Source organism: Hibiscus syriacus, unplaced genomic scaffold (genome assembly GCF_006381635.1).
Source record: "Hibiscus syriacus cultivar Baekdansim isolate YM2019G1 unplaced genomic scaffold, ASM638163v2 tig00110160_pilon, whole genome shotgun sequence".
NCBI lineage: Eukaryota > Viridiplantae > Streptophyta > Magnoliopsida > Malvales > Malvaceae > Hibiscus > Hibiscus syriacus.
This window is the reverse complement of record NW_024062608.1, coordinates 3,433,973-3,444,929: the sequence shown is the minus strand read 5'-3', so window position 1 is coordinate 3,444,929 and position 10,957 is coordinate 3,433,973. Positions and strand designations below refer to the sequence as shown.

At 34.1% G+C, this 10,957-nt stretch overlaps 2 protein-coding genes across 2 annotated transcripts; one reads left to right on the top strand and one right to left on the bottom strand.

Annotated features, from left to right (window-relative positions):
* Window positions 1-2,690: 2,690 nt before the first annotated feature.
* LOC120216530 (probable mannitol dehydrogenase) lies at window positions 2,691-4,292 on the top strand. Its single transcript, XM_039213920.1, has 3 exons — window positions 2,691-3,195; window positions 3,279-3,434; window positions 3,882-4,292. The coding sequence occupies exons 1-3, from the start codon at window positions 2,691-2,693 to the stop codon at window positions 4,085-4,087; spliced, it is 867 nt and encodes a 288-aa protein (XP_039069851.1). The 3' UTR covers window positions 4,088-4,292.
* On the bottom strand, window positions 4,196-7,902 carry LOC120216529 (probable rhamnogalacturonate lyase B). The gene is made up of 14 exons (XM_039213919.1): window positions 7,697-7,902; window positions 7,326-7,386; window positions 7,126-7,247; window positions 6,991-7,029; window positions 6,667-6,906; window positions 6,237-6,549; window positions 5,992-6,150; window positions 5,732-5,838; window positions 5,550-5,640; window positions 5,311-5,452; window positions 5,072-5,228; window positions 4,870-4,986; window positions 4,653-4,779; window positions 4,196-4,570 (listed from the first exon to the last, which is right to left on the bottom strand). Exons 1-14 carry the CDS (start codon window positions 7,900-7,902, stop codon window positions 4,334-4,336), a joined length of 2,118 nt encoding a protein of 705 aa, XP_039069850.1. The 3' UTR covers window positions 4,196-4,333.
* Window positions 7,903-10,957: the final 3,055 nt, after the last annotated feature.

Genomic DNA, 10,957 nt, shown 5'->3' with positions numbered 1-10,957 from the left:
TTTTTAAACATTTAATTTTAAAAGTCAATAATTTTTTTAAAAATATATGAAATTTATAATTTTTTAAATTATAAAATATTTATCATCATCATCATCATTTTGTAAAAAATTACTAGTTATAAAACGTTTATAAAATTATTCATATTTTAAAATACTTACCCTCAAAGTTTTCGTATACTAGATTATACATATTGTGTAATTTCAAGCAAAAATCAAAATAATTTTATTAAAAATAAAAAAACATTATCAACTGTTGTTAAAAAATAATAATTAGTGAATAATAATTTATTTAATCCCTCAATTCTAATTAAAATTTTATTTAATATTTTTAAACAATTAATTTTAAAATTCAATAAATTTTTTAAAAATAGATGAAATTTATAATTTTTTAAATTATAAAATATTTATTATTATCATTATTTTGTAAATGAAATACTAATTATAAAACTTTTATAAAATTATTCATATTTTAAAATACTTACCCTCAAATTTTTCATATACTAAATTATACGTATTGTGTAATTTCATGTAAAAATTAAAATTTGTCGAGTATAAAATAATTTGCAAAAGAATATTTGAAGATTTTAATGTAGAATTTTTTTTTTCACACAAAAAAATAATTAATAAAGTTAATATTTTTACACAAATATCACTCTAATGGAAATTAATTACATATTAGACACCATTTTAAAAATATTCACAAAATTAACACTCGAGTTTTTTACACGTTTCACAAGGCATGGTGCATGTATCGTGCCTTACCTCACGTGGCGCCACATCAGCCTAAGACGCGGTACATGAGTCACCCTTCTTGTAAATAATGTTAGATCCAGAAATAAAAATGAAAGGATATTTGATAGGTAAATAAATTGGTCAGGATGTTTTTCGGGGAAAATCACCATTTTCAATAAATAAATAAATAAGAGTGTGGAGTCCAAAAATGGACCTCTGCTTTGCCATTTTTTAATGAGTCTTGTCTGTTGAGAATTAGAAGGGATAGAAACAAATAGAGAGGGAAAAAGAAAGATTTTTTTAATAAGTTGTTTGGAGCCAAACCTCAAATCTTACAATATAAAATGAGTAAAAGACCATCTTTTTGAAGAATAATGAAGAAAACAAAAGGGAAACAAAAAACTCGTCCATTTCAATTTTTCTATATCGTCTGTTCTTCTATTTCAATTATCTCATCACTAGTTGAAACCAAAACCCAAAACCTAAAGTAGATTTTTGGTTTTCCCCTCTCTTTTGTTGTGATTGATCCATAGATCTATTGGTTCTGGTTTTAAACCTCGCATGAAGCCTTTTCCTTTTCTGGATTCAGATCCTCCTTTCAAAGTATAAACCGAAGTGGTCAATTTGTTTTAGAAGGTGAGCTTTTTTTTTTCTTATTAATTTATAACTTTTAAAGTGGGAATCATGAGTTGAATTATGACGATTAATGGGGTTTAAGCGATATCTGAAACATGGTTGTTTAAAGTTCTCAAATGTGAAACTTTAGACATTCTGGATATCCCAACCCATGGCCGACCAACTACGTTAGTAAAAAGATGCGACCTCTGACGGGTTTTGTTGTTTCAAAAAAAATATCGTCATGTTTTTATTGATTTTTCCAGCAAAATTACGGTCTTTGATTTCCTTTTTGAATGCTCTGCTAGCTATTGATTATATTGTTATCGAGTTTATTGTATTATCAAGGCTTGAGGAGTAGTTAAAGATACTGATTTCTTCTTGAGGTTTGCTTGATTTAGTTGCTTTTGAGTTGTAATTTCGCATTGCAAAATTGTTAACTTTTTGACTTTTTTGTTTTTGATGTTGCTGTAGTTTTCAATTTTTGTGTTGAGGCTCAATGAAATTTAAGGCTCAGGGTTCTGGTTTCTAGCTCCTATTTGTATTCAGTGCTTACTTTAGATGTGGAAAACTGCAGGTTTTTTTAGAGGAGATGAGGGATGTTATCTGGGTTGGGTCGAGGAGGATAAGTTGGTGACTTGGGTGGTATTTTGGGTGGAGGAGCATGAGTTGGTGGCTTAGTAAGAAGAAGAAGAAGTTTCCACGTCACCAGATAAAATTAACTGAAGATAATGTAAGGATTTTACTGAAAATGAATTAAAAAAGTTTGGTAACTGTATTATAAGTTTTAAAAATTGGGTAACTAAAATGCAATCACCTTAAAAATTCAGAGACTATTTTTATACTTTACCCTTAATAAAACTGTATATAATAAAAAAAATGTAGTGAGCATTTTTTACTTTAACAGAAGTGTCCAACAATGACAAGAGTACCAGAAGAAGCGAACCCCAACAGGCCTTTGGATGGGCAGCCATTGTAGGATGACATATGGGTATAATTTCATGGATTGTACACCGTATTCGTTTCAATTGAGATGAGGATGAGTATAATTTAGTAGGCAGCGGGTGAGTGTGAATGTTAAAAATCATAGTAGGTAGTGGGTAGTTTAAGACTTTATCTATCTTGTATTCATCCGCTCACTAATTACCCATTTTGTAAAAAAATATTGCTTTCAAGGTGCCATATTGTGGAATATGTCATTCTGATCTTCATATGATCAAAAACGATTGGGGCATTTCCATTTACCCTCTTGTCCCTGGGTATCTCTAATTGTCCCCGTTAACTCATTTTGCCCCTCAATCTCATGCACATTTTCGTTACTTGGTTGCAAATATTTTAGCTAGATGGTCTCAAAATGCAGGCATGAGATTGTTGGTGAAGTTCAAAATTTCAAAGTTGGAGATAGAGTTGGAGTCGGCAGCATGGTCGGTTCATGCAATTCTTGCGATAATTGCGCCGACGATATTGAGAATTACTGTCCCAAAATGATATTTACCTATGGTGGAAAGTACTATGACGGGAGTGTTACATATGGAGGTTTCTCCGACACTATGGTTGTCGATGAACACTTTGCCTTCGGAATTCCGAAGAACCTGCCTCTCGATGCCGCCGCCCCTCTTCTTTGTGCCGGAATCACAGTGTATAGTCCATTGAGCTTTTATGGACTGGATATGCCTGGCCTGCATGTAGGTGTTGTTGGACTGGGAGGGCTAGGCCATTTAGCTGTGAAATTTGTTAAGGCAATGGGGACCAAAGTAGTCATCAGCACGTCTCCTGGTAAGCAAAAGGAAGCTTTGGAGAATCTTGGTGCAGATTCAGTTTTGGTTAGCCGAGACCAAGATCAGCTTCGGGATAAGTCTTTAAATCACAATCTTTTTCTCATTTTCTTTGTTAGTGTGAAGTAGTTTTTAAATCCACTACATGTATGTTTTAGGCTGCCAATGGCACATTTGATGGATTCGTCGATACTGTATCCGGTCAACGCCCATTGTTGCCTTTGCTTGGGCTGTTGAAGTCTCACGGGAAGCTTGTGGTTCTTGGAGCTGCAGAGAAACCCTTCAAGTTGCCTGCATCTCATTTGATCCAAGGTAATATATCTTTAAGTTCTGAGTTGTAATCATCTTCCCGTGTTTTTTCTTCTTCTAGGCAATATCATTTTATTAAGGATTAAAAATCAATCCCGAAACCTAAGTTGCATGCCTCGTTAAAAACCTCCGTAAACTTAATTGAAGGAAAAGAATAAAACACAACTAGGTAAAGCTACAACACAACTGAATACACGAACAAACATATTCTAAACCAACTAAAGAATTAAAACAGACAGACATTCAACATATCACAACTACACACCGCACCTGCGCTTAAGACCACTTACCACCAAGGTATAAATGACTCATGTCAAACCAACCCTTTTAGAACCGAAAGATCTGACAATCCAATCCAATTAGGCTTGAGATCTGGCTTTGAAACCAAACTAGATAAATTCATAACTCGATGACATGAAAAGCGGTATAATTTGACATGAAAACCGACAGGGAGGAAGTTAATAGGAGGAAGCATGATCGGAGGGATGAAGGAAACTCAGGAAATGATTGATTTCAAAGCAAAACATGACATAAAAGCAGACATTGAAGTTATATCTATGGATTATGTGAACACTGCCATGGATCGCCTTCTCAAAGCCGATGTCAAGTACCGATTTGTCATTGACATCGGTAACACATTGAAGGCCACCTGGTAATGCTTCGTACCCTCTTTTTAGACATAAAAACTGGAAACACCAGTCCCCATATATTTCATTTTAGACTTCATGTAATGGATTACAGATAAAATAAATGAATTAGTCATTGAATAAATGAACTAATTTAATTGTATGAATTTTAGCCTGAATCAGGCTTCAATTACAGCATTTCCCTAAGCACCGCCTATGACCTAAAAAAGAATAAAAAGAACTTCCTAACTGCACATGAATATCATAGCTAATTGACTAACTGCTAGGCCCTTCTAATCGAATGTAGTCGTACATAACCGCTTCAAAAGAGTTTCTGCTTCTCGTCTGAGTTAGATAGATGGTATTGTCCCCTTCACGAAATCTGTATCCAGGTACATTAATGCTGTACAATCTGTAGAGTCCATGAATTCCATGCCTTGGTACGACATTATCGTAACCGATTCTTCTGGTAGTAAAATAAGGTCGGCGGGCATTCGGATTGTTGAATCGAACCTATGATTGCATTCATAAAGAATTCATCAGTAAGTTAAAGACTCCTCTGATAAAATGATGAAAAATGATCCGAGACTCATACCTGTACTTCAGCATAAGAAGCCGCTGCCAATGCCAATCGGAGAGTGTAAGTTCCTCTCTCGTTTACATCTTGGAGATTGTATTTGATTTGCCATGTCGTTGCCCTGCTAGTATTGTTCCCTGTTTGCCTATAATTGAAAAAACCAGACAATTAAAACAACGAAACACCATGGAAAACATACAAGGATGTCGAAGGATTGGCATGTTGAAAATGATACCTTGGAACATGAGCAAAGAACCAATCCCTCGAGTAGCTGCTTGTGCCCACAGTGTAGACAAGATCACCATCACGATAAATATCTGAGTACCGATCCCACAATCCGTATTGTCTGAACCTGTTAATTGTAAACAACACTAACAGTAAGTTGATGGAGTTTGTGATGATATCTTAGACAAAAGAGGGTGTTTGATCATGGTTACTTGTCAGTGTAATCTTTGGTAATTGAGTTCATGAATTGTGGGGATGGTTCGGGAATGAAGAACTCGGCCGCCGACCTGTCGGGAACTCCGATTTCCCACAATGTGGGGCCATTTCTTGGAGGATCATAGATAAGTGTACCCAATTCGATCTTGCTTCCTGCATTTAGACATTCTTTAAGGGAAGAATTTCAAACGGGAAAAGAAAAACAAAACAATGAGACTAATAATCTAGATTTTACCTGTTTGGATAGTGATGTTCAGGTCTAATTTGTAGTTCCCAATGAAACCACGGACCCAAGCGTACAAATTATACTCCCCTGGTCGGACATTTTTTATACTGAAATGGCCACTATTGTCAGTTTGAGTCCAGAACTGGTAGCCCTGAAGACAAAGCAGACCAATATGAAACTTAGATCATAAGTTTGAGGATGTATGGTTTTAACTTTATTCTATATGCAAATTTGTTCATGATATTAACCTTTCCTTCTGTTTGCCATGAACCTGCAGCTCCAGGGGCAGCCAGCCCCACAAAGGCGGATTTCGCCTGCATTAATTCCTTAGCCATGTACCTAAACGCCCAGAAAATTAAAAGATAAGTTTTATGCAACACTCAATTGAATTAGACGAAGTATGACCAAAATAGAAGAGCTAAACAAATACCGGTCTCGCACTAGCAATTGCCCATTAACTTGTCCCCGTTGTTCAGAGTGAGGAAAATCTTCTGATCGAGTGAAATTATGAGGCCACCTTCCAATTTCTTCACTCAACTAATTGCACCAAATATTTTTTTAAATTAGTTTAAATATAAGGATTACATCTCAAATTTAAACATAACAGAGGGACTAAAATTATAATTTGTCATTTTAAAATGTCAATAATAAAAAAAAACATGGGCGAGTCGCTGAGATAAGATTAAAAACCTGTCTCTTAGCATCATTCCAGAGGATCTTGCTGTGATCATCTTTTGAAGACGCGGAATTAAGGTAGATTAAAACCGGACCAAAAACCTTTTTCCAGGCCTCTCCTTGCTTATAAAATGTATCCATTTCGGTTCCGGTATAATGTGTACTAACAAACATCTAAATCATGAAAATAAATTGAATCAAATCAAATTTCAAGATAAACATTGTAAAAATATTTGTGTTGCCTTTTGAAAAGGACTTACCGAAAGAGCAGTCGGACCAACATGAGAAGTGAGGTCCTGTTTGTGCGGGCCACCGTTTCGGAACTCATTGCTTGGAGTTATTACCCAGAAACCGACAGCATCGTCATCGGATATCCAACCGTGAAGCTTGTTGTCTTTGTTCTCGGTAGAATATTGGTACTTGTCATCAACCTCTCCCTTAAGGCTTGGATTGGATGGATTGGTCAGTAGAACAGCTTCTTTGAAGGCAAGAGCCTGGCTTCGATGTTCATCCCGATCTTCGGGACGAGGCATGATCCTTTGTATCGTGTCCGATACCACCATGAACCGAAACCTGATTCGGAACATCACTTGCAACATTAGCATATCGATTAGTTTTTCTAACGGAAACAATAAACATACAGATCATATAGGTATAGTTTTCTTATCAAGGGTTCATCTTCGAAATTACTTGTCTTCCCTGAGCTTGAACACAATCCTTATTTGGTACATGTTAGCCTCCGGAAAATCCGCCTCGCGCTCGAAAACACCGTACATGTAGACCCCCGGAATGCCGCGTTGGACTATGTACCTTTTCTGTATATTTAAGGGAAGTGTCCTGCCATGGTCCCTAGAGTGCCATTTTTTAGTAAAGGAAATCTCTACTAGGTCATCAGTTTGTGTTATGACCTCGACATGTTTGGTTTCCAGTCTGCCTTGGAACATTAAACAGTCAAAAACAAATGCAAGACACATTTTCATGAAACCATTGATGTTGAACGGTTGAACAACTTACCTGTCATAGGCACCCCCATCCCACACAATGTCCCAGTACCTATGATTAATTACGAAAAATATCACCATTAAAAATAATGTTTTTACGTTACGATAGTTAATGAAAACCCCGGAATTTTTTTGACAGTTCGTATACCCTCTATTGTCGTTGTTGTTTCTCCTTTCGAACACATTCCGTATATCCTTATATTTAATTCCTTCCAAATAACCAGATGGATTCTCGATGGTGACTCTAACGAGTCCATTGTCAATAATCACCTGAAAAAAAAAAGTTGATTAGGTAATTAATAATACAATGATACAGAAGAAATACAAGAAGGGGAATGTGATATTAACCTCGCGGTGATTTATTTGTAACCGAACATGAGTGTCACTGTCATGATCCCTTAGGAGTTTTCTGCATTACAAACATTCAGTATGGTAAAAAAGAATATATTAAAATAAAACCATATGGGTATTTATGTATATCTAACGTTATTTTTGACAGAAATCTAACGCTTATTCCAATCCTTTAACCTGGGAATAACAAATGTAAAAAAGAGGTAGAGGAATTGTTGAGATAGCAAGTCCAATAAGAAGTAATGGTGTCACCGTTACAGGTCAAAATTTAACCAAAGTGTGAAAAAGCTATGATGTTAGGCAAGATCAATCGAGACGGGTGAAAAAGAAGTCAAAGACAATTAAGCCTTAGATTATGTTAGGTCTACCCTAAAGCAACAGCCATAAAAGCAATCTCTTTCTCTCTGTCTCTCTCTTTCCGTTTCCCATGAACTGTTGAGGCTGAGAAATTAAGATGAAGTAAGTGATAATAGGAAGAGAACCTGGGTGGGATTTCGGCACAGAGAACAGAGACAAAAAGCGACAACTCAATCATCATTGTCACCCATAAAACAAGCAGCCTCCTGCTCTCCATTATATCCAACTGTGAATCGACACACAAAAAACATGCAATTCGGTAACCCTTGAGACGAACGTAACTCATAATAAAATAATTTATTGTTTGAAAAAGGGTTAAGGAAATAGGAAGAGTTACCAGTCTCACCAGAAAATGAAAGAACAAACCAATGAAGTTGATAATCTTCGAGGCCAAAAGAGAGAAAGAAAGAAGAAATCAAACTATAGCAGGCAATGCTTAATGCTACTGCCAAACGGCCTTTATATACACATATACATGATAACAACAGAAAGAGTCCTAATGACTACGTTTTTAAATTGTATATGAATGATTTTTCTCTTTAGTTAGGCTGTTTGACCTGGATTGGATAACTTCGGACTAAACCAGGTAGAAAACCGAGTTGGTCTACAATAGCTTTATATTACTACTTTTTTTTATTAAAAAGAATAAATGTCAAATTATATATGTTTATCCTTTAATTATGGGTCGTTAATGTAGAATGAGTCATATGAAGAACTGTATATTAGGGAAATTAAGCGTCACATGTATAAAACCAGAAAATTCAATGTTGTCTGTTCTCGGCTTTGACGGGTGGCATTTTTTGTTCACCGAAATTCTAGCAAATAATAATAAATGAATTGAAGTCCTACTATATCACTTTGAAAATTTGGAAGGAGTTTTGCACCAATGAGATAATTGAATGGACCGGATGTGAAAGTAGGAAAACCAAGAGAAAAGAAGTCAATTATCGAACCATAAACTTGTCCGCCCATATATCAAACAAGCATTGCTGAAAAGAATTCAATACCGATTGTAGGATGATCATTGTTATCTAATGTCAATATTACACTTGTGTCTTTTTTTATGTATTATAAAGTATATTGTACCATGTTATATTTTTATATAATTTGTAATATACAAATTCCTATATAACTCCATTAATTCGCCTACGAGAAACTAGGAGGCGCTTAAATTTTAATTATCAGACCCTAACTTTGAGTATTCAAATCCAATTAAATGATCTATAGTTTGATTTGGTGAGCTTTCAGGCAATTTCTTCTAACCAAGTTTTTCTTGGTCGCTACCTAAATTTAGGGGCCTAATTACTTAAAACAACTACTTGTGTTTCCTCTTCATTGCCTTCTTAGTCGTTCAGCTTTTTATTAGCCATAATTGGGTATGGAATTACTTGCTTCTGGAGTCCAAAATTGCTCTTAATTACGGCCATGCATTTTCCCCAAAAATTGATTATCTTTCTAATCAATGATGATTTTGGAAATTTTTGAGATTTTCAATTTTAGTTTACTTTTTCAATGACACACTAGTAGCAATAACAATAATGTGATTTGGAGCGTTAATATATATATAAATCCTTGATGATCAAATAATTTACTCTATAGATATAGGATAGTTATTAACCTCTAAAATTATAAAGATCTATAATAAATATAAATATTTATATAAGAGATGTGTTCTGTAGAGACTGAAAATATGTATAAAATAATTAATGTCAACTTAATGGTGTAATCACTGTTTCATTACACTTAGATTCAGATCAATTTGATAAAATAAAATAAAAGTTTCAGGGTTAAAGGGGAAAAAGATAAAAGTTTAAGGACTAAAATGATTACACTAATAAAGTTAGAAGACCAAAAAGTTTATTTTACATATTATATTTTTATTCAACACAAAAAACTTAAATCAAGTCATATTTTTCTTTAAACTCTTAAACTAGTTTTTTTTTTATCAAAATAAGTATGTAAACTATTATATAAAACCACATTTTGAATATTTAAACTATTTTTAGTCGAAATAAGTTCTTAAACCACGGTTTTTTACTTTAAATCTCTAAATTATATTTTTTCAAAACAAATATATAATTTTATGTGACATTTCATTAGCCAAAATAATTCTAACAAAAAAAAATTATAATAATTATATATAATACTTTAAAATTTATCTTAACCAAAATATAATCTATGAACTTAAAATCAAAAGGATTAATGTAAAAATAAGTGCTCAAGTTATATCTAAAATTAATTTTAGGTACATAAAGAATTTTTCGATAAAAACAGGTGACTGATATTTCCAACGTTACACTTTTACGTCATTGGACCGTAACCAACGTTAAATTAGGTCGTTAAGTGACATGTGTCAGCCATATAAAAATTTATTTATTTTTATTTTTTAAAACCACTTAAAATTTTTATTTAAAACCCCCAGTTTTTTTTAAATTACAAAAAAAAATTCAAAATCCCGAAAAATCCTAATTTCAATCTCCTCATTGTCATCGGCCATCACAACCACCTTTAATCGACTGAAAACTCGACGGCTCGCATCCTCCAGAACACCTAACAATCGAATTCTCATGTTTCAAGCGACGATTGTAGCGAAAAATGGGTTATTGCAGGGTGTAATCGCCATTTTTCTCATAACATACCCCATTACATAAACCAAAACCGGCCAAGCCCAAACCCCAAAACCAGCAAACCCCTTCAAACCCAAACCTTAAGCCTAACTACCCAAACCCATTTTACAACCGACCCGGAACCCAAAAGAACAAAAGCCGACCCAGTCTAGCCTAGCTAGGTAGCCACCCGAACACCCCCAATCAATAGCTCACCATTCCCTTGCCATACTCCATGCCCTGCAAAAATCATCTCCAACACTCCACGCTACCCCTGCAAAAGCAACAAAGAAGAAAATAAAAATCAATCATTTAAATGCTATGTAAACGGGTATAAAAAGAACGCATGCAAAAAACAAAGGAAACTTTCCTCTCGATTCAAAAAAGGAAAAAAGAACACTGTAACTTTGTTCTTTTCAAAAGCACTCACTTTTTTTTTTATATTTTTCAAGTAGTGTTATTTCCGTTTCTTCTGTGTTAGTTCGAATACCAGCAGCAAATATATATATATATATATATATATATATATATATATATATATATATATATATATTAGCTATTCGGAGAAAAAGGATTCAAGCAATTTTTTTTTATCTTTTTTTCTATTTCGAAACAAAGCAAAAAGTATAACACAAGTATAATCGAAAAAAGGGAGAGGATGAGTGC

Coding starts and splice junctions, on each gene's coding strand:
- LOC120216529 (XM_039213919.1), bottom strand. CDS start 7,902: ATGGAGAGCAGGAGGCTGCTTGTTTTATGGGTGACAATGATGATTGAG. Junction 5,641..5,731: donor CAATTGCTAGTGCGAGACCG/GTATTTGTTTAG, acceptor CTGGGCGTTTAG/GTACATGGCTAAGGAATTAA. Junction 4,571..4,652: donor CTTCTTATGCTGAAGTACAG/GTATGAGTCTCG, acceptor ATGCAATCATAG/GTTCGATTCAACAATCCGAA.
- LOC120216530 (XM_039213920.1), top strand. CDS start 2,691: ATGGTCTCAAAATGCAGGCATGAGATTGTTGGTGAAGTTCAAAATTTC. Junction 3,196..3,278: donor CCGAGACCAAGATCAGCTTC/GGGATAAGTCTT, acceptor CATGTATGTTTT/AGGCTGCCAATGGCACATTT. Junction 3,435..3,881: donor TGCATCTCATTTGATCCAAG/GTAATATATCTT, acceptor GAAAACCGACAG/GGAGGAAGTTAATAGGAGGA.